Genomic DNA, 27,190 nt, shown 5'->3' on the forward strand with positions numbered 1-27,190 from the left:
GGGGCGGGGGCGGGGCCCTCGAGGCTGGTTCGGGCCACGAAGGGCTCGCCGCTCTCATGGGCTGAGCCCGCGGACCGCGCGGCCGAGCGGCGAGGGGAGGCGCCTGCCCGAAGGCCCTCGCCCCGCCTCCGTCCCGCCCCCCGCGCCTCCAGCCCCCCCCACCTCCCGCCCTGTGCCCCTCCGGCCCCCGCGCCCCCCCAACCCCGCAGGCCCGCTGCCCCCCGCGCCCCAGCATTTACTTAGAGAACCTTAAAAACATCTAACTTGTTTTAGCCCATTTTCAAAACTGTCGTTTAAATCCCGGGGGCGCTTCCTTTCCTCTTTGTCCCCCACTTTCTCCTGACAGTCTGGAAGGCCGCCCTGCAGGGCCAGCCTGGGCCCCGGAGAGAGCCGCCCTCTGCCCTCACTCACCCCAGCACTAGCCCCTGGGCCGTTGGTGCCCTCAGGGTCGCTCGTTAAAACACCCGCTTCTTTTCAGGCCGCTGGAGCATGACCCGGGCTCGGCGGGCCAGGGCCGGCCAGCGGCGTCCCCCTGGGCGCCGTGTGCGGAGTCCAGGGCTTGCTTTGGGGGCTGTGCCTGGCAGTCGGAGCAGAGCGGGGAGGAGGGGTTGTTCCTCCCCTGGGGCCGGCTCCTGAGCCCCCTCGCCAGCTCACGGGAGGCGTCTGCCCTGCACACACATGCCCACAGCCGTCGCCCCAGACCCACCCTCGGGAAGCACTGCGGCGAGCCCTGGTGGCGAGTGGCTTGGTCCTGGAACCTGGGAATCCAGGGCAGCCCCGGGGACACAGATGGGGTCCAGACAGATGAGGGCAGGCCCTCCCTCGTCCAGCATGCCGGGGCCCAAGCCATGAGCTCTTGCACGCTCACCCCCCCCCGAGAGGGCCCCACAGCAGTTAGGATTTTTCCCAGACCAAGGTGCAAAGCCCGCTCACTGGAGGGCAAGACCGCCAGGGCCCTGCGTCCGAGGACTGGGCAGTGCTGCCTCACCCGCCTCACTGGCTTACAGCTACGGGGCCAGCAGGGCCATGGCTGCCCGGGTCTCACGACATGGAGAAAAGGGTGCCCGGCCACCAGCTCCCACTTCCCCAACCTCCACCTCCTGGGTCGTCAGCAGCTGCAGCCCCCAGCCCGCTGACCACCCCAGCCCGTGCACAGTCACTGCAGGCAGTGGGCAGGCCCTGGCGCTGGAGGGCAGACCTGAGCCTGGTAGCCAAGGCCCTGGTGCTCGTGCTCTGCCCCCAGGCCATCGGTGCAAACACTGCTTGCCTTCCCACTCCTTGCACAGTGACAAAGGTCCTTCCTGCCCCGGCAGGCGCCCCGAGCTGTGGCCGCCGCCTTGCCCAGTTACAGACAAAGATGTCAAAAAGCCCATTTACTGGGGGGCATGGCGCCCGCCCCAGCCAGCACAGCCCTGGGGGTGAGCACCTCCAGGGGGCAGTGAGGTGGGGGTGTGGGGGGGCAGTGCCAATGGACATCTCCGGTGCAGGCTGGGGGGGCAGAGTGCGAGCAGTGACTTCCCCTGTCAGAACCCCAGGAAGGACGCAGAGAAGAGCACTCAGGGAGGGGTCGGCTGACGTCCCAGGGGCTGGCCGAGCCTGTGGGCCAGGGGCGAGAGTCTTTGTCCTCCAGCTGTACCTTGGGCGAGTCCCTCTCCCTCCCCACTCGAGGAGCACCCGGGTCACGCATCTAACTTCCTTTCCCTGCAGGGCCTGACTTCCTTTCCACAGTTGGCCACGCAACTTTTGTTGAAACCTTTTTGTTCCTTTTGGCCTCTCAGTGAACCTTGGCTCGGTTGTGCTGCTCCAGACGGGGCCTGCCGCCACCACTGCCGCGCTGCTGAGGGCGAGGGCAGCTGCTCTGTCTCCCTGAAGACAGAAAACCGACCGAGCAGCATTTCTCCCAGGAAGGAACTCACCAGAGGGGAGTGGAGGAATGGAGAGGGCGTTCACTGACATGCCCTGCGGGGGTGAGGAGCCGCAGCCTGCTCTGAGGCGACCTGCTCCCTTATGCTCTAGTCTCGCTTTCTGCCTGGGGGCACAGCTTGCCCGGTTCCCACTGGGCGCTGGCCTCCAGCAGGGCAGGGGCATCCTGGCCCAGCTCTGGGTCCAGAGCAGGGCTGGACCTTTGTCCTGGTGGCCATTCTCAGGCCTCCGCCCCAGGCAGCTCTCTCCCTTCCCTTATCCACTCCAGCCTCCCAGACCTGAGTGCGGGGGGCCAGGAGTGGGGCTCGCTTTTTGACCTTATTAAACCCTACCCCACCATCATAGGGCGCCTGTGAGTGGCAAGTGGGCGGCGGCGATGCCACCATGCCAGAGATGGCACCACCAACTGTGGCCCTGGAAAAGCAGCTGACTTTGCGACAGCCGCCCACGCAGAGCTCACCACACACCCGCCCCTCTAGCCCTTTTCTGTTTGGGGGGGTCAGCGCATTAGCAGGAGCCCCGGACCCAGCCACGGGCTCCAGGTGCAGAGGCCACGGGCGCAGTTCCCTGAGAACCGGGGGTTCTGCCTGCACCTGGAGTTAAGAGGGCTTTCCCACGGGAGACGGGCCAGGCGTTAGGCCGACACTTGCAGGGTTGTCATCGTGATGGCAGGACCCCAGCGCCGGGGTGGGCCCAAAGTGGGGCTATGGGACCCAGGCCCCCCAGGCCGCGTGGCCCAGAGCTGTTTCCAGGTCCCCTGAGCTGTTTCCCTTGGCCTGGGGCAGCCTTCAGCCCTGCCTTGGTGTGAAGTGCGTTCCCCAGGAGGTCAGCATTCCTTCCTGAAGGGCCAGGAAAAAGCACCATGCCCTCCCCAGGGCAGGTAACACATTAAACCCCGAGATCTTCAGCTCTGGGGACACCTCGTTTCCAGCTCAGTGGAGGACAAAGGGCCTGGGGCCGGGAAAGTCTGTGCCAGCTGGGGCGGGCAGGAGTCAGTGGGCGGAGGCAGGCGGGCCTGTGACTACAGAACCCATTTTCCGCGGTTGGATTAAGGGACATCACGGCGCCCGCACCAGGGTATGTGGGGCAGCTCCCTCCCCAGCAAGGCTGGCGCTGTGCGGGGCACCACCACCATCCTGGGCCACCAGGGCCCAGACCCAACACTCTGGGCTCCAAGCATCCTCACGCCGCCTCTGGGCGTCCCTCAGGGCCAGGAAGAAGGGGCTCTCGTGACCCCTCACCCGCACTGGGTGTCTGAGGGTCTCGTCCCTAAGGCCTTTTGTGGGAAAGCTCTCTTGATCCCAGCTGCAGGCAGAACCCCTGGTTCCCGGGGAACTCTGCCCGTCGTCCCTGCGCGCTGGAGCCTGTGGCCGGGCCTGCGACTCTGCTGATGTTCTATCCCCCCAAATACCCTTGCCAGTCCCAGCTTGCTCCCCTCAACTCCCTGGGGACTTCCCAGAGGATTGCCGGAGAACTGTAGGTGATGAGAGCTATGCACAGGCCAGCGGGCACCACTTCCCTGGTTGTGGACACCAGGGGCCCCCGCCTTGCTCTCCTGGTCCATCCCGCCTAGGGGGGGCCTCCCTGGTGCCCCCCTGTGCCCCTCCTGAGGGGGTCAGCCCTGAAATCTCAGGCCTGGAAACTTCAGTCCTGCCCCACCCTGACCTCGACCTACAGGAGGGGAGGGCCCTGGGCAATCACTGCCACTGAGCCAGGTTGGGAGGGTCTCGGGGAGGTAATGAGGTGGGGATTGGGGAGATTGGTGCGTCCCCACCCCCATGGAGGCTCATGCCTGTCCCAGACCTGCCCATGACCTTCTATCTGGAGGGTCACTCACGTCCTCCGTAATAAATGGTGGCCAGCAAACTGTCGGGGCTCCTGAGTTCCGTTGGGGGGAGGCTCCACTTTACAGCTGATGGGAGGGAGCACAGGGTGGTGGCTGGAGTTGGAGGCAGTCTGGCGGGAGGGGCCTGAGCCTGTGGGGTCTGGGCCACCTCCAGGCAGGTGGTGTCAGAAGCTGTGAGACGCCAGGTCAGCACCATGATCCGGGTCACTGCCTGGTGGTGGAGGAGGCCACCTGGACTGGACAGACCTGGGTTCAGGGGAGAAGGGCCTTCAGCATCAAAGGGGACACCCCCAGGTGGTGCGATGCAGCCAGGCCTCCCTGATGCCCACCTGGTGACTCTCACAGCCATGCCCAGACCCAGGTCTCCAGGACCCAGCAAAGCCTGTGTGGGTGCTGGGCACCCGCCTGTCTTGGGCAGTTGTGGCTCTGCTGCTCACCCCGTTGTGCTGGCATGGGCAATTCTCCCTGCCCTTTGGCACGGAATCCCCATGACTGCCAGGTCACCCCAAGAGACAGCGGGTGAGAAATGCGCCCACCCCAAGGGCAGGTGTAGACGGGCCACAGAGAAGCAAGACGCCCCTTGCCTCTGCCCGGCTCAGGCTCCACAGCCGCTGCCCCTCTTCCGAGTTCGGTGAGGACAGCTGGGGTAGGCCCAGGGAGGAGGGGGCTGCACCCGCCCCTGCTGCTCCGCAGCAGCCCTGCCTTTATTTCTCTGGACACATGTGACTGAGGGACAGAACAAACAAGGGTGGTCATTTTATTTATTTATTTTTATTTTTTTTTATTTTTTATTTTTTTTAAATAGAGGCATGTTTTTACTTATTTGTTTGTTTTGTTTATACAAGCACTGGGCACAGTCAGAAGCGCAGGAGGGTGAGAGGATTCGCCAGAGCCAGAGCAGGGAGCAGAGCAGGCAGAAGGACCCAAGTCCACTGCTGAGGGGAGCAGCGGGCGGCAGGAGAGGTCTGCGCGCCATGCGGGACCCTCCTCCGGTGGCCGGGGAGCAGCCGGGGGTCGAACCGGCGCCGCAGAGGCCGCGCAGAGGCTTATTTTTAAAGATTTGTTTATTTATGCACACAAGAGCTGGGGTACCGGCCAGAGGTGCAGGGAGGGGGTGGAGGACTCCCCAGACAGAGCGGGGAGCAGAACAGGCCGATCCACTGAGATCCACTGCTGAGGGGAGCAGCGGGGAAATCAGGGGGTCTGCGGCGCCCCGGGCTGGCTCCCTGGCGGGGGCGGCTTCACAGCTGGGCCGGGCCCCTTGCGCCCCAGGGCGGCCATTTTAACCCCTGGGAGCGCAGCTACCAACACCCGCGCGGCTTCGGGCCGCGCCAGGCCGGAGCTGCTGCCTGCGGGGCCGGGTTTCCGCGACACGCGAGGGCGCCCCCCCCCAGCCGGCCCTGCTCCCCGCGGGGGCCGGCAGAGCCGCCCCTCGTCTCCGGGCCTCCTCCCCGGCGGCCGCGGGGCTCCCCCAGCCCCTCCCAGGGGCACCGGCGCGTCCGTCCTGCCCGCACTGCCCGGCGCTCCGGGACCCCCTCTGCCGCGCCGGGCGCCCCCACGGCAGGGGCCTCGGGCCGGGAGCGCCCAGCCGGGTCCCGGGCCCCTCGCGGCCGGAAGCAGCGGGCGGGAGTCGCGCTTCAGGCTCGGCTGACCCGCGGGGGCGCCCCGGGGCGGGGCTCCGGCGCCGGGGCGGGGCGTGGGCGGGGCTCTGCGGCGTGGTGGGTGGCGCTTGGGCGGCCGGGCGGGGCGTGGTGGGTGGGGCTTCGATGGCGGGGCGGGGCTGGGGCGGCTGGGGCGGCTGGGGCTACGGAGGCGGGGCGGGGCTTGGGCGGCCGGGGCGGGGCGTGGTGGGTGGGGCTTCGATGGCGGGGCGGGGCTGGGGCGGCTGGGGCTACGGAGGCGGGGCGGGGCTTGGGCGGCCGGGGCGGGGCGTGGTGGATGGGGCTTCGGTGGTGGGGCGGGGCTTGGGCGGCCGGGGTGGGGCGCGGCGGGGCAGGGACGTCGGGGCTTGGGCGGGGGGCGGCCGGGGGCGGGACTCGGGGGCGGGAGCGGGGCAGGGCGGCCTCGGGGAGGGGCGCGGGTGGGGCCCCATCTCGGACCTTGTGGCCAGTCACCAGGCGCCTAACTTTCAGCAAACTTAGGGTTCATGACTGTCGTGGTGGCGCTCTTGAAAAGGGGGTTGTCCTGCGGCACAAAGCAAGAAGGCGGTTGGCGGGGGGTGGCTGGGAGCCGGGCAGCTGCCGCGCTTGCAGCCCTGAGCAGACCTGCCGCAGTGTTGGGGGTGCTCGTGTGCACCCCGGGGTGGGGATCCAGGGGGCTGGAGGGCGCACCGTCCACCCGGGACCCTCGGCCTCGGGGCCACTTACATTATTCCACTGGGACTTGAGCTTCTCCTTCTCAAAGCGCTTGTATTCCCGGAGGTCACTCAGGTGGGTCAGGACTTTCCAGATGACCAGGAGGAGGACGCCGATGAGCACAACTCCCGCCACGGTGCCCCCCACGATGGCTGCGACTTTGGGGCCCTCCACACACTCTGAAGTGAGGCAGAGCGTCAGCCCCTGCCCCCATCATGGGGGGATGGCAGCGTCCTGCCAGGATCATGCCTGGCCTGGTCACCCAAATGGCTGGGCCTCCCAGCACTGTGCTCCCGGCCTCTCTCTTGGGGAGGAAGAGGGGGTGCTGCCAGTCTGAAGCCCTAACCCACTGGCATGGTGTTTACTTTACATCCCAGCTCCCACACTTCCAGCATGTACCCCTAGAAACTGACCTGACCCCCACCCCCCAGGAGGCCTGCTCCTCCTGACTCCACCCCTGTGTCCATCCCAAGATGGTCCAGCTGGCCCCGTGTGGCCCCGTCGGCGTCCTGAGGCCCCCGGTGTGTCAGTCTTGAACACGCTGCTCTGGGGTCGCCGCCTGGGAGGTTTGGAAGTGACTGAACTCTCCCGGCACTCAAGGCCTTGACGGCCCAGCCCCAGGGGCTCTGCCCACACCCCTCCCTCTCTCTCTGTCTGGATGCTCTAGGCCTGGGTTTCCGCTGCAGCCCGTCCTCCTGGCTCTGACCTCAGGGACCCGCAGCTGCCATCTTCCCTGTCTTGGCCACCGCTGGCTTTTGTGGGCACGGGGGTTCTGCCATGTTGGCTAAGCACGTCTCCACCCTCGGGGCGTGCACCCTGGGAGGACAGGTGGCATCTGTGCCCCCCACCAGCACAGGGGGCAGTCGGGCAGGCCAACGGCACTGAGGCCGTGAGGCCCTGCAGGCCGAGATCTGAGTACCCGGTCCTCAAAATCCCACCGTCGGCCTGACAGAGTGGCCGGGACCAAGTCCGGGCGTAGCCCCGCCTGGGTGGTCGCGGGCGTGGGAGCCTGGCCCCTGGGGTGCGGCCGGCGGCGGGCAGGTGGGGCGGGAGGGGGCCCGGGACGCACCGCGGTCGTCCTCCACGTGGATGTCGTACTGGTCGCGGCCGTCGCGCTGGCGCAGCGTGAAGATCATCCAGCAGCCCTCGGAGTCGCGCTCGCGGCACTTGCGGTTGGACAGCGAGCCGTTCCTGGCGCTCAGGTTCCCGCAGGCCGCGCTGCAGTTCTTCTGGAAGGGGCCCTTGTCGAACGTGAGGCACTCGGCGCACCAGCTGCGGGGCCGCGGCGGGGCGAGCGGGTGAGCGCAGGGCCGGCCCGGGCGGGCGCGACCCGGGTGTGCGGGAGGCCCGAGGGCTGCGCGCTTCTGGGCCGGCCGGGCGGGCCGCGGGGGCGGGGCTGGGCGCGCGAGGGGCTCCCGGGCCGGCCGGGCCGCCTGGGCCCCTGGGGCTGAGGGCACAGGGGACGGAGGCCCGCGGCCCGGCCCGCTCCGAACCCCCTCGGCCTCGCGCGTCCCGCCCGGGGCCGCCCGCGCACCCCCACTCACACGTAGCGGCCGCAGGGCAGGGGGCAGCCCGGGCACTCGTCGCACGTGGGCAGCTGGTAGCCCGCGTCGCACTCGCACACGTTGCACTGGCACTGGCCGCGCCCGCTGCACTCGACGCCGCGGCGGTTCCGGCAGATGTTGTTGGACTTCTCGCACTGGCAGGCCGAGCCCTGGTACTCGTCGTGGCACTTGCACTTGCCGCAGAAGCAGCGCCCCCGCTCTGCAGGGCAGCACCCCGTCAGCCCGCCGGCCCCGGCCGCCGCTCTGGCCCCGCCCCTCGGCGGCCCCGCCCCGCCCCCACGCCCCGAAGGCCCCGCCCACGTCCGCCGGCCCCGCCCCCCGCCCCCGAAGGCCCCGCCCACGTCCGCCGGCCCCGCCCAGCCCCACCCCGCCCCTCGACGGCCCCGCCCCCACGCTCCCGAAGGCCCCGCCCACGTCCGCCGGCCCCGCCACGCCCCACGCCCCCGAAGGCCCCGCCGCGCCCGCCAGCCCCGCCCCGCCACGCCACGCCACGCCCCCACGCCCCCGAAGGCCCCACCCCGCCCCGCGCCGCCCCGCCCGCCGGCCCCGCCCCGCCCCGCCCCGCCCCCACGCCCCCGAAGGCCCCACCCCGCCCCGCGCCGCCCCGCCCGCCGGCCCCGCCGGCCCCGCCCACGCACTCTCGCCGCCGCAGACTTCGCCCTCGTAGCGCTCGCAGTTGAAGTTGTCGCACTCGCAGAACTGCCCGTACACCTCCTTGTGGGGCACGTCGCTGGCGTGGCACACGCACTGCCCGCACACGCAGTCGCCCAGCCCCGAGCACACGACCGAGTTGTTGTCCTTGCGGCAGCTGCCCTCCAGCTCCTGGCTGCTGCGGCCCTGCGTCTGGCACTCGCAGCGCTTCCCGATGTGGCCCGCGTCGCACCTGCGCGACCACCGCGGTGGCGTCCGGCCGGCACCCCGACTCCCCCCCCGGGGCCCGCCCGCCGGCACCCCGACTCCCCCCCGGGGCCCGCCCGCCGGCACCCCGACTCCCCCCCCGGGGCCCGCCCGCCGGCACCCCGACTCCACCCCCTGGGGCCCGCCCGCCGGGACCCCCCACTCCCCCGGGGCCCGCCCCCTCGGACCCCCCCACTCCCCCGGGCCCCGCCCGCCGGCACCCCCCCACTCCCCCGGGGCCCGCCCGCCGGCACCCCGACTCCCCCCCGGGGCCCGCCCGCCGGGACCCCCCACTCTCCCGGGCCCTGCCCGCCGGGACCCCGATTCCCCTGGGGCCCGCCCGCCGGGACCCCCCACTCTCCCGGGCCCTGCCCGCCGGGACCCCGACTCCCCCCCCTGGGGCCCGCCCGCCGGCACCCCGACTCCCCCGGGGCCCGCCCGCCGGGACCCCCCACTCTCCCGGGGCCCGCCCCCTCGGACCCCCCCACTCCCCCGGCCCCGCCCGCCGGGACCCCCCCAGGCCCCGCCCCCGAGGCCCGCCCACCTGCAGACGCCGCACTCCATGGTGCCGTTGTGGCTGCAGAGCTCGCGGGGGTCGCGGCCCGCGCCCCGGCACCGGCACTGGCACTGGGGGAGCACGCGCACCGTCACCGCGTCCGTGAAGCCCAGCGCCCGGATGGTGAAGGCCTGCTCCTGGACGCACTCCGCCGCCGTGACCTTCACCTGGAAGGTGACCTGCCCGGGAAGGTGGGTCAGGCCAGGCCGGGGCTCCACCCTCACCCCCTGCCCACGGCCTGGCCCGGCCCAGGGGCCTGGGCTCAGCGGTCAGGGTGCACCCTTGGCCGCCGGGCGCTGGCCGGTGCAGGGGAGGCCTGGAGCGGGAGCAGGAGGGTGGGGCAGGGGGAGGTGAGCAGAACCCAGGGCCGCGGGGAACCCGGCCCTCGTCCCCCACCCCGCGGCCCCCACCCCGCGGCCCCCACCCCGCGGCCTGGCCGCTGCGGGTCTGCAATGCCCGTCACGCTGCGCCCGTGGAAGGGCTTGGGGCGACTGTGAAGGACACGCTGTTCCCCGGCTTTCTCCCGAAGTCCTGGAGGCTCAGGCCAGGACCCTGAACGAAGGGCAGAGGCCTAAGGGAGACCGAGCGGCCCCAGCCGGCGACCGCCCGTGGAGGGAGGCGTCTCCGGCGCGTCAGGCCACCGCGTCCAGCCCCTGGGCCGGCGGGCACCTGGGTGCGCAGTCACGCGCGACACCCCGTAGGCGACACACTCGAGGGTTAAATGGCATCTTCAGAATTGCACCAAAGGCGCATGTTCTGCTGAGTGTTCGCTCTCGGCTAGTGGCGTTGACTTGCTGGGCCGCAGCGCGTGTAAAGCACGGGCGGCTTCACACCCCGTTCCTCGCCTGTGGGCTCGGGGGGCGTCTTTGTCACCAAGTGAAATAAAACACAAGAAGGGAAACCAGCCCAGAGCAGGCGCCGCGGGAGGGACACCCATTTTGCCCCGAGGGGGCGCTGCTGCCTGCCCTCCATCCAGCTGGCCCAGACAGGCCCTTCCTGCCCCTCCCTCTGGCCAGAGAGCTCCGCAGCTGCTTCTCCCCCACTCTTTGTTGGGGAGCCTCCTTCTGCCTGTTCCTGGGATAGAAGCTTCCAGAATGCCGGGGCGGACGCTCACCGGCACATTGATCTGGACGCCGTCACAGTCCCCTCGGGGCTCGTTCATCTTTGGAGCCCCCTTACTGCAGAAGGAGTCGTAGGTGACTTTCAGGGTGCTGGGGAGGGTGCTGTGTTCCAGGAAGACTCTGGAGGAGAGTTGCTAGAGCAGAGAGCGGGGACCCCCAGTTAGGGGGCTCGCTTCTGCCCCCCAGCCCTGCCCAGGCCGCCCCTGCCTCTTCCTCTGCCCACACACCCGCAGGGAGCTGGTCCTGTGCTGTGCAGCCAGTGGTGGGGTGACCAAGGCCACGGCCCCCCAAGACTGGTGGGGGGAAGGGGTGCGGCCTGGGGGCAGCTTCGGCAGCTTCGGGGGGAGCAGGGCACTGCCAGGGCGGGAGCTGGAGAGCTGAGCCAGAGACAGGAGAGGCAGAGACCGAGAGACGGAGACAGAGCCGAAGGAGGAGAGACAGGCGGACAGACGCGCACACACACAGAGCCACAGAGATGGAGACTGAGCGAGACGGGGCGGAGGCCAGGGGTGCAGAGGCCGGGGCGGCCAGGCTGGCGGGAGGAGGCGCAGGGGGGCTCCCGGCGGGCTGAGGGACTGCGGCCTGGGAAGGGCTTGCCGCTTCTGTTTCAGGCCTGGCTCGTGGCGTCCGAGTGGCACAGGCCGCCCGCAGGCAAGAACACGCCAGGCCACGGGCGCGCCGGGTCAGCCGGGTCAGCTGGTCAGGTCTGCCGGCGGCCCGGGGAGGGGGACCCGTGGCAGGGCGGCCTCGCTGACCGCCAGGCGCCGCTGGCTGGCACTCACGTTGTAGGCGTTCTTGATGAGCTGGACCACGTTGCTGGAATCCTCTGACAGCTCCCCGACGGCCGACTTGGGGATGATCTCCGTGAGTTTCTGTTGGGGAGAGACCAGCAAAACTCAGAGGCCACAGGGATGCCGTGTCCACCGGCTTCGGCCGGCCCCGACGGCCCTGCTGGGGTCCCGAGTCGTCCGTGCTCCCGACCACACAGAGCCCCTCGCGGGGAGAAAAGTCCTAGAGGGCAGGCATGGCGACCCCCGGCCACACACCCCTGCAGCGGGTTCAGGGGCATCTGGGCTCAGAGCTGGAGGAGCTGCCCCCGCCTCGGCAGCAGCCGGTGGGCAGGACAGCGCCGCAGCGTCAGGAAGGGCGGCCAAGCAGGGAGCGTCGGCTGAGCTGGGCCGCTCGCAACGAGGACTCAGCTCCACTCCAGCGGGGTGCATTGCGGGCAGCAGCCCCTACGTGGACAGATCCCTGTAGCCCCGGGGAGCGTCTATGCCCCCCGCCCACGCCTTAGTTCGGGGTCACCCGGCCGTCGGGGAGGGCCGCACTGGCGCTGAGGGCTGAGTCACTGCCGGAGCCAGAGCCGGAGCCCTGCTGCCGCTCCCCAGAGGGGCCGCTATGCCTGTGCTCCGGGGGCGTCCCAGTCACCTGCCTCTCCAGCCTCCCTGCCCACTCCCCGCGGCTGTGGACCCCACCCCGTCTGGTGGCCCAGGGAAGCTGTTCCTTCCTCCCCATTTGCTACAGGTCCGTGGGAGCAGGGCCCTGCTGCCCACCAGGCAGGTGCTGGGGTGCTTGGGGGGCCGTGCGTGCGAGTTGGGGGACCAGGCCCAGGAGGCCTGGGTCTGCCAGGCTCCGTCCACCGCAGCGGGCACAGCTCTCTCCTGGAAGCAGAGCTGCAGGGGACGCCCGGTCTGGCCCACTCACCTCGTAGGTCTTCACCATCTTCTTGGTCACGGCGAAGATGGGCTGGATGTTGCTCTCGGCCAGCTTGTGCGCCAGCTGGCCCACCGACGGGTAGTCCTGGAGGAAGCCGCCGTCAGAGGCCGGGCTGTGGAGCCCGGCGGATGGCCCAGGCAGCCGGGGCTGGGGTCAGGGCGGCTGGGGCTGGGGTTGGGGGGCGGCTGGGGCGGCCAGGGCTGGGGTTGGGGAGCCCGGCGGGCGGCACTCACGAACTCGTTGCTGCGACTGTACAGGCCGCCCTCCAGGTGGCACTGCCCGTCGTTGGGGGTCAGGATGGCGCCCAGCTTCCCATCACCCGCAAAGTGGAAGCCGTCGTCTGTGGCAAACACCAGCAGCCGCGTGACATTGCCCCAGCCGATCTCCTCCTGGGCACAGGTGGGGCATCAGCGCCAGCCGGGGGGGAACGGGGTGGGGGGGTCGCGGAAGGGCCGAGGTGGCAGCTCCGGGTCCCAGGCCCTTGGGGCTGCAGGGGAGCGCCCCAGCCAGGCTAGGTGGGCGATGCCCCACGGGCTCCTTGTCCCCCTGGGGCTGGGCCCGCAGCAGGGCCGGGGGGCTGGCAGGAGCAGCTGCTACGTGGCCAAAGCCCTGGGCACCAAGGACGGGGCCGCAGGGCCGCGAGGCAGGAGCGAGTCCCTGGCTGTGCCGCCACGCTGCAGAGCTGGCCCCACGCAGGCTGCGGGGGCGAGGGTTGTGCGCGGGACAGACAGGCCAGGGCCAGGAGCCAGCAGGGCCAGCCAGGGGCGGAGCGGGAGCCGGACGCCCTCTTCAGGGTGGGGGGAGCGGGCGGGCGTGGGCCATCCGCCGGGAGCCGGGCGGGCGGGCAGCAGCCTCCCCTGGGGCTCCGCCTGCTGTCCAGGCTCAGGAGGCTCGGCCGGGTCGCCGCGGGCAGTGGGCCTGCGTGGGACGGCGGGGCCGGGCTTCCCTGAGAGCCGGGCGGGGTGGCTGCTGTCCGGCCTGCTCCAGCGCCGGGGCCAGCGGTGCCCGTGTGGGCGGCCTGGCGGCTGCAGGGAGAAACGTCAGCTCGGGGAGGCAGGAGGGGCCCTCACCGGGCAGGCGGCCACTTGCATCATGGCGTCCAGCCCGCCCTCAGGGGCGTCCAGGTTCCCGGAGATCCACTGCTTCCCGACCTCCGTCTGGAACTGGTTGGAGTTGTTGGTCAGCCTCAGCACGTGCTTGAAGGCGAAGGGGGCCTGGCACTCCTTCTCCTTGTTGGGGCACGGGTTGCTCAGCTTCTCGGGGTGCGTGTTGACGAAGGGGAGCACCGTCTTGTCCACGAAGGAGCCAAAGCCTGAGGGGCAGGAGGGCGAGGGCTGAGGGGACGGGCGGGCGGTGCCCTCCTGGGTCTGTCCGGGGCGGGGGCGGGCGGGCGCGGGGCGGGCGCGGGGCGGCAGCTGACCCACGCGGCCGGACTCGGTGATGTCGTTGAGGGCCCGGAGCAGGTCGCCCCCCAGCTTCTTCACGTTGATTAGGTCGTCCAGCATGGAGTAGGACAGGTCCATGAGGTAGTACAGGTCGATGGGGTAGCCCTTGGCCCGCCGGAAGGTCACGTTGAAGGCGGCCGCCTGACCTGCGGCGTGAGTGGGGGCTCAGGGCATCTGGGGGCGCCTCCGCAGTCCCTGCCCCTTGCCTGGCCTGCGGGAGGCAGAGGCGCCCAGGAGAGCGGCCCCGCTGGACGCGCGTCCCCAGACAAAGCATGCTGGCCACGCGCTAGCTCCGAGGCGCTGCCTTTCACAGTCCACGGAGCCCGGCCCGGCCCCCACCGCCCGCCCTGGTCCACCAGCCCCAGGGGGCCCCGCCCCTGCCCATGCAGTTCTGCGCTCGGCTCTGCCCCAGCCTGAGGCCCTGGCTGCCCGCGCCCGTCCTCCCAGGGCCACGCCTGCGCACGGTCGGCGCTCGGTGCAGGCCAGGAGCGAGCGGCCGGGGAGCGACTGAGTCCCGTCTGCCCGCCGCCCACCCAGCCTGGCGCCCGCCCGGTGCCCTTCCCCGGGACGGGGACAGGACGGGACCCAACAGGGACAGGCCGGGGCCGGGGCCGGTGGAGGGGCCTGGGGGCCTCCCCGCAGCCTGGCCGCTGAGCGGGACGCCACGCGGGACCAAGGGCACCCGTGCCGCCCAGCACCGCCTACCTGGCCGCAGGTGGAGCGTCACCATCTTTGGGGACAGCTGCTCCCGGGCCCCTGGCCGGCCCCCCTCCGTCTGGGCCAGACTCTGGGGGTCCATGATGTCGTCGGCGGGACAGCCCTTCAGCAGCAGCTGCTCCCGGGTGTCGCAGCGGGCGGAGTCGGGCTCCCCCTGCCCAGTGAAGTTCTGGGGGGGACAAGGGCCCACGCTGTGAGGCTGGCACCCTCACTCGTGCCCGGACTCCAGACACAGCCCTGCAGGCCGGGGGGCAGCCTGGAAGACCCCTGTGTCCAGCCCCCCACACCCCGTGTCCTGTCCCCCCCAGCTGAGTTGGGGGCTCCTCTCTGCCTGCAGCAGGGATCCCCAGCCCAGGCCTCAGCCCAGGGGGCCCCCGGGGGCCTGGCTCCGTCTGGCCTGGACCAGGGGTCTGGCCCAGCCCCCAGGGGGAAGTGGCCGAGGGAAGTGTGGCGTCCCGAGAGCGTGCCCTGCGCCCGCACAGGCCCTGGGTCCTCAGAAGGCCGGGCCTGAGCCCCCTTCCTGAAGGGCCCGCCAGCGGGGCGGTGGGGCGCCCTGGGCCATCTCAGGACAGCAGTGACCCTGCGCAGGCTGCTGGCCCAGCGGGGCCTCCGGGAGCCGGGGCGGGGGAGGGGGAAGCGCCTGTGGGCGGGAGGCAGGTTGTCCAGCGAGGGGGAACCGGAACCGCAGAGGAGGCCCCGGCTCTGCGCGGGCGGGGTGGGGGCTGGGGGCGGGGCAGACCCGAGCCTCTCTCACCCCCGCTCGGAACCGCTGCAGGCGGCCCTGGCACGGGCAGCCGGGCTGGGGCTCCCGGCTCAGAGTGCCGTGAGGGTCAAGCTGACAAGGTGACAGCCGTGGGCTGTGAGCCGCGGGGAGACCAGCCTGTGGGGCCACGCTGGCCGGAGGGGGAGGGGGCGGAGGAGGGTCGGTGTGGGACCAGGCCGAGGCTGGAGACTGGCCGTCTTGGTCGTGGCCTCCCGAGGGCCTCAGAGTGACAGGCCCCGTCCAGAGCCCGCGAGGGGTCCCCCAGGGCCTTCTGTACCCCTCCCGCTGACCCCGCTCACTCTCCTGCGCGCCCCGGGCCACACGCCCCCCACCCCTGCGCTCCTCCCGGCGTCCAGGCTTCCACCCGCCCTCCCGGGGTCCCTGGTGGCCAGCCCCGTGTGCCCGCAGCCGGGTGCCCAGGCCGCTTTCGTCCCACGAGAAAGTGGGCAGCACTCCTGGGTGCCAGCGGCCCCCGAGGCAGAGGAAGGGGCTCCAGCGGGCAGGCGGCAGCCGGCACTTACCAGCTTCTGGCACCAGGTGCAGCTGGGCCCCGACTCCACGCAGTCCCGGCAGGTGCTGACCTTGTACTTGGCGCACTCCTGGGAGAGGGCTGGGGGGAGGGCTCCCTGAGCGGGGGCGCAGGTGGGAGCGGGTGGACGGCAAGGCCACTCCTGGGGGGAGGGCAGCAGGAGGACAGGGCAGGGGTGTGTCTGCCGGCCCCAGGGAGGTGGCCCTCCAGAAGGAGGGGCGCCCGGGGTGTGGGTCCAGGGGGATGTGAGGACACCCTGTCCTTCCCCACCCAGCATAGAGAGGGGGCTGCCCGCAGAACTCACCGGGCCCCAGGCAGAGCAGTGGCGCCAGGGCGCACAGCAGAGAGAGCCCGGGCAGCATGTCCTGTGGGTGGGGGGACGGGCTCAGACCCAGGCGCAGGCTGCGGGGCCCCCACGGAACTGCTGTGGGGCCAGCACCAGGGCGGGGCCAGCACGCCGGCTGCATCCCAGACCAGCAGAGGGTGGGCCTGCTGGGACGCACGCGGGCACACTCACACGCAGACACACACTCACATGGGCACACGCACACGCGGGCACACACGGGGACACACATGCACAGGCACACACTCAGGCGTAGGCACACTCACTCACAGGCACACGCCCCGAGCCGACCTGGCCTCAGTGGCGCGAGAGTGAGCCGGGCGGGACTCCTGGCGCTGGCAGATGCTGGGTCGGCCAGGGCAGCTGACCCGAGCCCCAGCGGGGCTGGACACCTGGGCAGGTACAGCCCCAGGTGAGCGAGTCTGGTGCTTGTGCCACTTGGGGCTGCCCCAGGGACCCGGCCTGCGGTCACTGTAGCGCCCTGGTCTTCCAGGGCAGGGCGCGGACGGCTGGAGTCTGTTGGCCCCTGGGGACCCGCCCTTCTCCCTGGCTCCGGTGGGGGCTGCCGACCCAGCCAGGCCCAAAGCACCGGCCCCCCTCCAGGTCAGCTCCTGGGAACCTGACAGGCCATGACCCTAAGGGAGGAGGGTGCTGGGGAGCCTGCACAGGAGGCGGCCGTGGGGCCGGGCTCGCAGGGACGGCTGTGAAAGCCTCGGAGCTCAGACCGCGCCTCCCCTGGGTGGCCGGATTCGCTGTTACCGGCAGGACCCAGAAGTGTCAAAACAGAACCCTTGGGCCTTCCCGCCGGGATCAAAAGCAGAACTCAGCCCGGCTCTGGCTTCCTGGCCACAGCGCCGGCGTGGGGTGGCTTCGGTCCGTGCGGGCACTCCCACACCACTTCCAGGGCCCCCACGCCCCTCCCCGCGGTGCAGGCGGAGGCCAGCTGTGGCCAGTCCAGCCCTCCTTGCAGGGACCCCAGGACCCCCAAAGTCCTGAGGCTGCACTCCCCGAGGGCTGGTTGCGCTGCCCCAGCTCACCTGGCACGCCCCAGGTGCCCGGTCCAGTTGGGCTTGGAGAGCGGCTGTCCACTCCGGGCCCAGGCTGCTCCGAGAAGAGGCCGGGGCCCTCCCAGAGCCCCAGACTGAGTGGCCCGGTGAGAGCAGCTCTTGCCACGGCTGCCCCCCAAGACGTAAGATGGGGTCCAGCCCCTGGGGTCCGGCGGGGAAGCCGCAGGATGTGGGCCTGACACCCCCTCCCACAGGGGGGAGCACACCCGCAGGCCACAGGGTCCTGCCCTTGGTGACAGGAAGCCGGGTGGGGGGCAGGGACCCCCCAGTGTTGCTTCCCCCTCATCAGAGGTGGCTGTGTCCAGCCTGGCTCCGGGCCCGGGGAGGACACGGGCAGCTCCAGGAGCTCAGGGCTTAGAGCCTGGTCGCACCCTGTCCCCAGCTGGGGCCGGCTGCAGGGGCGTGTCCAGCCAGCAGGGCTGGCCGCAAAGGCCTGAGGGCAGGGCCCAACTGGTGCCAGGTCTGCCTCAGCCACACTCCGCCTGCGTCCTCTGCGTGACCCAGGCCTGGCCACCACAGCCCGGCGCCCGTCTCCACCCCAAGCTGCCCCTCCACTGCCCCTAAGGGGACTCTTGAGACCCCGGCCGCCCTTGGCCCGCCAGGCCTTGGAGTCAGACCCTGGGCCTGGACCCCGCCGGGGCAGAGCACAGCCCCACACACACTGGAGGGCCCCCCGCCCGGGGGCGCCCGCAGGCTGGCCGGGCCCGGCGTGGAAGGCGCCGAGAAGCACAGAGAACTGGCTCCCAAATCACACGCTCGCACAGCGCAGCCCAAATTGGGCAACAGAGAAATGAAAAAGAGGAAACATGAAAGAAGGAAAAGCGCTTTGAGCAAGAGCCGAGGCGCCGCGTCCTCCCGGGGCAGGAGCCCTGGCCGGCCCGAGGGGGGACTGCAGGCCCCTGGCTGAGGGCGGCGCCGGGCCGCGCTGCCGGCCGAGGCGCTTTTCCTCTGCTTAGGGACAGGAGGACGCGTGGCGAGGCCGTCACGTCCTTCTCTTCTTGGCACTTGTTTGGATAAAAGAAAAAGGATGGGCGGGGGCCTCCCCGGGGGCGCGGCGCTGTGGAGCTGTCCGCAGCCTCTGCGGCCTGAGTCCATCCCGGCCAGGGGGCTGCCCGCAGGGCGCGGCAGACCTCTCCTGCCTCCCCCGGCTCCCCTCGGCAGTGGATTTCAGTGGATCCGCCTGTTCTGCTCCCCGCTCAGTCTCTGGGGAGTCCTCTCACCCCACACCTCTGGCCTGTGCCCCAGCTCCTGTGTGCACAAATAAATACATCTTAGAAAAAAGAAAAAGGATGCGTAGTGAAGTCGACCCTTAACTCTACCATGGAGACCGGCCCTCCCAGCGGGGCCGGGGCAGTGGCAGCCACGCAGGGGCTTCCTGGGCCAGGTGCAGCCCCCAGGCGTGGCCCCCGGGGTCCGGCCGGTCACTGGTCTGTTCTGAGCCTGCATCGTCTCTGCCAAGGGGGCGTGGAGACGGCGTGTCTGCGGGTCGGGGGGCTTCAGTGAAAAGAAGGAAAATGAGCCAGGGGGGAGTGGACTGGCCTCTGGGGCCAGGCCTGCAGGGAGGGGGCCTCCAGCCCCCGGGGAGCGCGGACGGGGCTGTGGCAGACAGGGCTGCAGGCTCTGCTGGCGCTCCCAGGGCCGCGGGGTCAGGCCTCGAGCGAGCAGAGTCTCTGTACCTCAAACTGGCCAGATATGAGGGCCCAGGCCCTGGCCCCACATCCTCTGCCAACAGGAAACGCTGCGGTGAGCCCGGGGAGGGGGGGCGCTGCGGCGGGGGGTGCCTGGCACACCCACCCTCAGGGCTCGGTCAGCAGGAGGGTGCGACTGGGCGGTCACCGGGACTCCAGGCCCCAGAGCAACAGGTTGGGCATCGCCTACAGTTCCCTGCAGCCTGGCCGCACGCGCTGCCCGGAGTCTGCCTTGGCCGTGTGGCGGGGGTGAGGTGCCAGGGAGTGCGGGGGGGCTGGGAAGCACGGGGCCTCTCCCCGCTCCACTGCTGGCTCCGAGGGGTCAGTGCCCCGGCCAAGCCACACGGTCAGGTCGGAGCCCAGGTCAGCCTGGCCCCACGTGGACACGCTCCCGGCCCTGAGCCCCACGGCAGATCACCCCAGGCCACCGAGCCTCTCTCAGAGCCGAGGCTGTATGTGAATTCACAGCCGGGCCCTGCTGTCCGGACACTTGCTCCAATCCTCCTCTGGACGCTGCTGCCCAGGGCCTGCCCGGATGAGCCTGAAGTTCATGCGGGGCCTCCGTGCAGCCGTGGGCCTCGCCCAACCAGGCGGCGCCTGGCCATGGAGCTGGCCCCACTCAGGTGCTGGGCGCCGGGGCCAGGCCCGTGCAGAGTCCAGGACGCCTTTGAGACGTGCCTGGGCAGGCAGTGGCTGCCCATGTGGGAATCTCGGTGGGACGGGGTCCTCAGAGTGGGGTCCTCAGGCCCCCCACGCCCTCGGGTCAGCCACGCCCTCCGCAGCTAGCGCCCCGGGGCCCTGGTGGAGCTGACCCTAGGGGCAGGTGCGCACCAGGTGAGGCTTGTCCACGCAGAGCTGCCAGGGCTGGGGCCCCTCCCCACCGCAGGTGCCCGAGGCCCTTCCCCCACGCAGTGGCTCCTGGCCCCGGCCTGTCCCCACACCTCCACCCCCAGGGAAGTGGTTTTGAATTCAGCACTTGCTTAGAGAGTCAGCTGGACCTGCGCCTGGCCGGCCCCCCCTTCCTGTGCCAGGAGGGGCCTGGTCCTGCACTCACCCCACGCTGCTGCCAGGGAGGGGCTGTCTGGGGCTTCTCCCCACAAGCCCTGGGGCAGTAACCAGAACCTTCCCTGGACCTGCTGTGCGGGCAAGGTGCCAGCGGGCAGCAGCTGTGGTCAGGGACCCCGCCTGGCTCTCGCTGGACCCCGGCCCGGAGGGGTCTGGCTGCTGCAGCAAGTGCCTCCCGCTGAGCGTGGCCGGCCGAGCCCCTTCCCGCGCCTGCACCGGCAGCCTTGGCCCCTGAGCCCACAGAGAGCCCCTGGGCCCAGGCCGGCCAGCATGGCCCCGTCACCAGCCAGGTCCCCAGAGCTCAGGCGTCCACAGCCCTGGCCCCGTGGTCCTGCTTGGGACACTGTGCCCAGGTGTGGGCTCGGCCCTGGGCCCCGGGCCCCGGCAGTGGCACCGGGACCTCAGTCTGAGGCCCTAAGGGGGAGGGGGCTCCTTGCTCTTTGAGGCGGGGTGGGGGTTGGGGCACCAGCCCGCGCAGATGCTGGTGGGGGGAGTGGTTTTAAATGTACAGTCCTCGGGAGGCTGCAGGGGCCGAGTGGCCTTGGCTGTTTCTTGGCAGCTCTCTCGGCCCAACCCCCAGGATCCCGCCGCCCCTCTGAGCCCACCCATGCGGCGTCCTCCCTCACGCAGGTGCTGGCCCCTCTACCCACCCCCTTCAGGACTGCCCTCCCCCTCGCAGCCAGAGCCTGAGGTACCCTTGAAGGAGGAGGTCTGGGCGCAGCCCCCCAGAGGCGCGGAAGCCTGGCGGGGCCAGCGGTGTGGGCCCAGTACCTAGGTCCTCCGGGAAGGAAGTAGGGGCAGGTGCCAGGGAGGTGGGGACAAGGCAGGAGAGTGTGGCCAGTTTCCAGAAGGATCTAGGTGGACCCCGGAGTTCAGGGGTATGGTTTCAGTCCCCCAACCCCAGGACGCTTCGGGACAGGCCTGCAGGCATCTGGTTCCGGGAGTCACACGAGCCGGTGTCCCTGAAGCTCAGAGTCACCCCGTGCTTTGCCCCCATTACACCAGCCCTTGTGAAACTTCAGGACTTTCTGAGAAAAGTGATGGACACTCCACCTAAAGTGTGAGCCCGCACGTACACATGCCACGCACACACACACATGCACACACACACTCACGCACACTACACAGAGGGCCTTTCACACACCGCTGCTCAGGGGAGCCAACCATGACCAGCAGGAGCGCGCATGGGGGACGGGGGAGTAGGCATCAGGGGGCCTGGAACCCCCACACAGCCCACATAGGGCTGTGCCTCTCAGCCGGGGCCTCGCTACCTCTCAACCCCTCCTGGCTCTGTTGGCCCTGCAGGCGGCTCATCCAGAGAACTTGGCCTTGGGGGCTGGGCCTGGGGGCTGGGCCACATCCTCCCTCCATGCTGGGTCCTGGCCCCCAGTCACAGGCGCCCCCAAGGCTCTGTTCCGCTGCGGGGTGGGCATGCTCCCCCGCCCCACCCATGCCTGGATTTCGGTGGGCAGGTGGCCTGGAGCAGCTGACCAGGCGACACAGACCAGGGCTGCGGGGCCTCCAGGCGAGAGGCGCGTCTTCCCTTGGATGGCAGCAGGCACACCCCGGGAGAGAACCCTGGGCTGAAGTTCCCCTTCACAGGACAGCCTGGACCCAGGGGGTCCTGCCACTCACCCCCGGATGCCGTGGAGCCCTGGCGGGGTCTGGCTGGGCTGTGGGCTTGGGGGCTGCTCCTCCCCGCTGGGCTGGTGCGCGGGCCGCCTGGGAGACGCCAAGACCCCGATGGGGGAAGACGAGCACTTCCTCTCAGCCGTGGGAGGAAGTAGTGAGCAGCACACGTGGCCTCTGCCTGTGCGGGGTGTGGAGCAGTGAGGGGGAGACCCTCAGGCCGGGGCCGTGCCGCTCCGTGCGCACGGCGTGGGGGAAGCAGGGCCAGGCCGTGGCAGAGGGAGGACAGGGCGGGCACTGACTGCAGCCACGGAGACAAGACCCAGGCCTCGCGGGGCCACGTGGGCCCCGAGGTGTCACCGTCCCAGAAACAGGTGAGCAAATCCAGGCGGGGCGCTCCCGTGGACGCGGGCAGGACGCCCCCGTGGACGCTGGCGAACAGCAACACCAACGCTAGGTGATGCCCAGGAGAGCGAAGAAACAAGTCAGGGGATTCAGACAGCGCCGACCGGCTGTAAGCTGCTGGTAGGACCGCTGGCGACCTGAAACAAGACCGCTGGTGGGTCGGGGGGCCACGCAGGCCGCTGCTTCCGTCTTGCTCGTGGGAGAGACAGACATGCCCAAGTGGACGTTGTCGTAGGAAAGATCAATATTTAATTTTGTGTGTGACAATAACTGACAGCTCTCCTGAGGAGTGAAGCAGGACCTGCGCATCTGAAAAAAAGAAAATAGGACAAAACTTTTTAAAGGTGAGGGACATAAAACACAAAGGATTGTGAATAAAAAACACACTTCAGATGTCAGGGATGATTTCAGGTGTTCCAGAATAGTCCGTGGGGTCAAGGACAAGGAGACGCGGACCCAGGGGAAGACTGCCGGTCCCAGCGCAGCGCCCATGTGGAGAACTGCCACGGCTCCTCTTCAGACCCCTGGGGCTCTGCGGGGGCCCCTCCCCTCTGGCGGCCCCCCCTCTGTGTCCCCCAGCGCTCTGGCTCCTGGCCGGGACTCGGCGCCGGGGCAGTGGCCGCTGCCCGGGCAGGTCACCCGCGGGTGCTCTGCCTGCTAACACAGACCTCCGCGAGAAGGTCAGATGAGGTGGCTGTTTCCTTCTTTCCGGCCTTGGGGTCGCAGGGCAATGAAATGATCTTGGCTCACGTCGGCCTCCTCTACAGGACGACTCCAGAGAGCACCACGCGATGACCGCAGATAGAGCAGCCGCTGCCGCTGGCCGTGGACCCGCAGAGCGGCGCGTCCCCGCGAGGGAGTGGCCGGAGGGCGTGAGAGCCGGGCAGTGGAGGACAGACGGGACACAGACGGCACCTCTGTGGGGCCCACAGCCGCCCGAGTGTAGCCCGAACTACCCGCTTAATGGGAAGCCAGGGCGGGGGCGCTCTGGGGGTGCTATGGAGGCAGGGGGTGCCCACAGGGCTGCCAGGCGCAAGCCCAGGCTGCAGGAGACCCCCGGGACAGACACTGACGTGAGCCCCAGGCGAGGGCGGGGCCGTAGCTCAGGCAGCTGCAACCACCAGTCTGAGGCGGTGGAGGGTGCTGCTCTCCTTCAGGGGACCCGAGATGTGAGGTGCCGCGCAGGGCGCTGGGGCTTCCTTCTGTGCCGTGTTTGTGGTCAGTGGGCTTGAGAGCGGGGTCCTTGGGTTCCCTCTGGGAAGGTGTCCCCAGAGCTCCCCTCCCAGCAGCCCCGGCGAGTGCCCCGGGCGAGTTTCTCCAGAGACAGAGACGTGGTTATGTGCACAGGGCAGGTTTATTCGGGAAGGGACGGGGGAGCAAAGGGCACTTGCAGCCGCCAGCGGGCAGGAAGGGCTGCCCGAGAGAGACGGCTCTGCTGAGAGGCTGCATGGCCACGGGCGGCCTCGAGGGGAGCGGCCTCCGCTGAGCGGGTCCGTGAGGAGACGCCCGGGCAGGTGCAGGGCACGGGCGGGCAGGAGGCCGCTGCCCTGCGGAAGGAGAGAGTGGGTGACAGGCCCTGCACGGGCACGGGCGGGCAGAGGGACGGCGGCCCCTTTGTGGGGGCAGCGTTGGGTTTTACCATCTTCTTTGGGAAGAGAGGGCTCATCCTGTGGGTGGACAGTTTGTTCCCTAATCTCCATCTTCCCCTTCAGGTCTGTGCCCTTGACACCCCCACAGCAGCTGAGCCCCGCCAGGGTCTGGAGCCTCCTGACCGAGGCCCTGGTGCCTGAGGCTCTGATTTTCCAGCACTTGGTTACTGGTGCGTCCGTCACGCACCCGGGCGCGGCAGCTCCTGACTGTGAGTCTCCTTTCCCGCTTCTGCTCTCCTCCGTCACGGCCAGATAACCCGGGTGGGGGCAGGGGCGGGCGGCCAAGGAGAGGGGTCTGGCCCAGCAGCCCGGGAGGTGCGGTCACAAAGCTGGTCCACAACCTTTGTATCCATGTGAAATTTTATTTTTTAAAGATTTATTTATTCATGCACACAAGAGCTGGGGTGCAGGCCAGAGGTGCGGGTGGTGAGAGGACTCCCCAGAGACAGAGTGGGGAGCAGAGCAGGCAGACTGACTGAGATACACTGCTGAGGGGCCAGCGGGGAGACAGGAAGGGTCTGCGCCCTGTGGGTCACCCCTGGCCGGGGCTGGACTCAGGCTGCAGGGGCTGGCGACAGCTTGATCGTGCTTTAACCCCTGCGCCACCAGGAAGGCCCCCGTGTGAAATTTTCTGCAGTGAAAACACCTTTTGACTTAAAGAGTAAGTGTAAAGCCACTTAGTGGGCTCAGAGTCTCAGTTTTGGGGGTGTCCTGAGCACACTGGACTTGAGAGGTGGGAGGGCTGGGGGGGCTCGGCTGCGCATTTCCTACAATTAAAGGGGAACGAAGAGGCCAGGGAAGCGACAGTCGCAGAGGACCAGTCCCCCAGATAAACATTAACAAGTTGGTCTTTCCGGTATTTCCTGCGATCTCCCCTTGTTGGGCAGGTGTGTCTGCTTGCGCTCCCAGGAGAAGGGAGTTCAAAAGGCAGGCTGGCATCTCCCTGGCCCCTAGTCCATGTCCCCTATTTTCCCTTCGTGGAAACACCCCTGCCCTCTGCCCAGAGCAGGACGGGGTCTGTCAGACGTGAGTCTGCCGCCCTACTCGTTGGTCGACAAATTCAACTCCTTTCCTTTTCCCCAAACTTGGTTTCCTTTTATTGGCTGAGGGAGACTGAGGCCGTGTTCGGACCAGAGTGATCAGATAAACCGCCGAGGGGGCCCCGGAGGCTGAAGCCAGAGGAGCAGGGGGTGCCGCGAGGTGGAAAACCCGAGCACAGGCCGCTGGAAACAGGTGCGCCGAGGGGCCCCGGAGAGCCGTGTGAGCAGAGGGGCGCGGCGGCGGCGAAGCCGTTACGTTCCCAGCAAGAGGCGCCGCGAGAGGGTGGACAGAAGTCACCAGCTGCCGAGGGAGCCAAGGTCTGCCTGGCCCCTCGGAGCCGAGGGGGGCCGGAGTGGCCCCTGGGGAGCTGAGGGCCCGGCCCGTGCTCCGGAGCCCGCTCTAGCCCAGCTAAAACTGGTGGACAGTGACACACTCGGGCTGGCGAAGCCTCGAGGGCACCGGACGCGCTTCAGAGCGCAGAGCCCAGGAGGCCCCGCGTGACAGGCAGGCGCTCAGCGAGAGCCGGGCCCAGGCTGCCCTGCCAGGGGAGAGAGCCGGGCCCAGGCTGCCCCGCCTCGGCCGCCCCCACGGGCAGCTGGAGGGTGAGAGGGTGAGAGGAGACCACGTGGATACGCGTCCACCCCAAGGCTGCAGGGAGTCTGGGGAGCCCCACCCAGGCTCGTGGCCGGCGGCGGAGGCAGGGGCCGGGACAGCTCGCAGACTCCACTGTTACATCTTTAAGTTTTATTTATTAGGTGGAAAGAGGAAAACTCCTGGGCAAAGAGAGGGAAAATGTTCAGATTTGATCAGGTTGGGCATGGGTGCTGCTGAGCCTGATCTTGAAATAAATGTACCTCGAAAGCACCGGGAGGAGGGGCCGTCCTTGGGCTCTGGGAGCCGGTGGGGCGGGGGCGGGGGGTTGTGCTCGCGAGTGCGGGGTGGGGACGACCACTCAGCCCTGTGTCCAGCTAGAGCCTTAACAGGACCTCGGGAGGCCCGGCCGCGGCGGCCCCGCACAGTCGCCGCGGGAAGACAGACCGTGTCCTGACCCTGCGCGAGACCGGAGCCCGCGTCAGAGACTCGGAATCCCACAAACGGGCTCTCCAGCATCCAAGCATGAGACCTGCAAACAGGCCGCGGAAAGTCAGGGCTGCCCAGAGAAACAGCACATTCCAGACAGCCCAGCTCCAACAGAAGCCTCAGGCGAGCCTGGAAGTGTCTGGAATGCAACGAAGATGCAACACAGGCAGCTGCGTGTAGGATGCAGCCAAAGCAGCGCCCAGAGGGAAACGTGTAGCTTCAAACGCACATATTAGAACCTGCGGCCAGAGCTCTGGAGCCCCAGGGGAAGCAAGGGGCAGGGCTGACAGTGTCAAAACCCCAGCAGGAAGACACCCCCATAGATGGAGCAACCAGCTGTGATCTCAGCCCCGGGACTCGAGAGGTGCAGAGTGTCAGTGTCTTTGTCTGAAATGTGTTCGCTCACACCCACGAACAGGGAAGTGGCCTGTTCTGAGAAGAGCAGGGAGCTGGGCGTGGAGTGCCGGTGGCAGGCGGTTCTGGGGCGTGTGTGGGCTTTCTCCAGGGCCCACGAACAGGAATGTAAGCGAGCCCCTCGTCCCTGCCCCTGCCCCCGCAGTCTGCAGCCTCCGGGCACCTGCCAGGGCCCAGGCCGAGCGTTTGGAAGTGAGGCACGAGCGAGCTTGGGAGTGGCCCAGAGTCACATCACCACCCCCTCCAGATCCGGCTGCAGTTCAGCGGGTGTTCATGGAGAGCCCCCTCCCGGGGGGTGAGCTTCTCAGACACCCCTGCCCGGCTCTGGAGCCCCCCCAGCCAGTGCAGCTGCCACAGAAGGTAGCAGAGGGTGCTCTGAGTGTCCCTGGTGTGGGGGTGCAGGGGGCTGCCCGGCAACAGCTGATCAGCACACACAGCTCGGGCTCTTGGGAAGTAGGAGCCCAGCAGCCGGGTGGCCTGGAAAGCAGGGCCGGTGCTGCTCTGGGGCTAGGCGGGGACGCCCCCAAACTTGCGATGGGGGAGCCATCTCGGCCCTTCCAAGGCCTGGAGAGGGCTGCACCCCACAGATCCGATTGGTGGTGGAGGGCTTGAGGCCATGGGTTCCCCCACTGCGCTGCAGAGATTGTCCCAGCTGGGGAAGCTTGCGAATGAGTGAGCAGTGAGAACCGGAGTCCACCAGGAAGGGGCACCTGGGGTCCAGCTCTCAGGGACACTCAGAAGGAATCACCACCCATTGCCCAAAAGGCACGAAGCAGTCTCGCCCCTTGAGAACAGGGCGCACCCTGGGGGTGGGGGAGGGCGCTGCGGGCAAAGGCCCCCCCTCACCTGCAACACCCCACCCCATGGCCCTTCCCCTGTCTTTGTTTCTTAACTTCTTCCTCCCAGTCACTTCCTTCTGTGATGTTGATTCAGCTGTGGCTGCTGCGTGGGGCAGCAGGGGGAGGAGCTGGTTGCTGGGGTTGGGGAAAGGCAAGCACCCTGGGGGTTGGGGTGCGGAGCAGGAAATGGTGATGGGCTGTGGTGAGTGCGCCCCCACAAACCCACAGAAATAGGCAGATAAACCACCCATCTGGGCTCCAGGAAACCCGGTGAAACGCAGGCCTGGGGGGCACAGGGTGGGAGGAGGGACGTGTGAGAGGCACGGCTCTGGCGCCCAGCCTGCTCCACTCCCGGCCCCCTCACCGCAGAGCCATGGGGGTGGGGGCTTTCCTGCGTAGCCTCTCCCGTCCAGTGGCTTCCCTTCCTGGGAGCTGAAGAGGCGGCAGAGCAGGGGCTTGGGTGGCGGCGACACTTCCTGCTCCAACCCCGTCAGAAAGGGGGGCAACAGCCAGGGCATGGCCCTGTGGGGGAGTCTTA

The 27,190-nt window shown here is 69.3% G+C and overlaps 1 protein-coding gene across 1 annotated transcript; it reads right to left on the reverse strand.

Moving 5' to 3' along the window:
• Window positions 1-5,890: 5,890 nt before the first annotated feature.
• Window positions 5,891-27,170, reverse strand: ITGB2 (integrin subunit beta 2; the record flags this gene model as incomplete). The annotated part of the gene is made up of 20 exons (XM_084232783.1): window positions 5,891-5,953; window positions 6,136-6,302; window positions 7,193-7,395; window positions 7,668-7,887; window positions 8,327-8,571; window positions 9,130-9,320; window positions 10,256-10,396; window positions 11,045-11,134; window positions 11,967-12,062; window positions 12,212-12,367; window positions 13,049-13,290; window positions 13,399-13,569; window positions 14,129-14,309; window positions 15,425-15,529; window positions 15,737-15,797; window positions 18,162-18,293; window positions 21,231-21,405; window positions 25,174-25,442; window positions 26,875-26,935; window positions 27,017-27,170. 20 exons carry the CDS (start codon window positions 27,168-27,170, stop codon window positions 5,891-5,893), a joined length of 3,123 nt encoding a protein of 1,040 aa, XP_084088909.1.
• Window positions 27,171-27,190: the final 20 nt, after the last annotated feature.

This window comes from Talpa europaea (assembly GCF_964194135.1).
Source record: "Talpa europaea genome assembly, chromosome: 4".
Taxonomy (NCBI): Eukaryota; Metazoa; Chordata; class Mammalia; order Eulipotyphla; family Talpidae; genus Talpa; species Talpa europaea.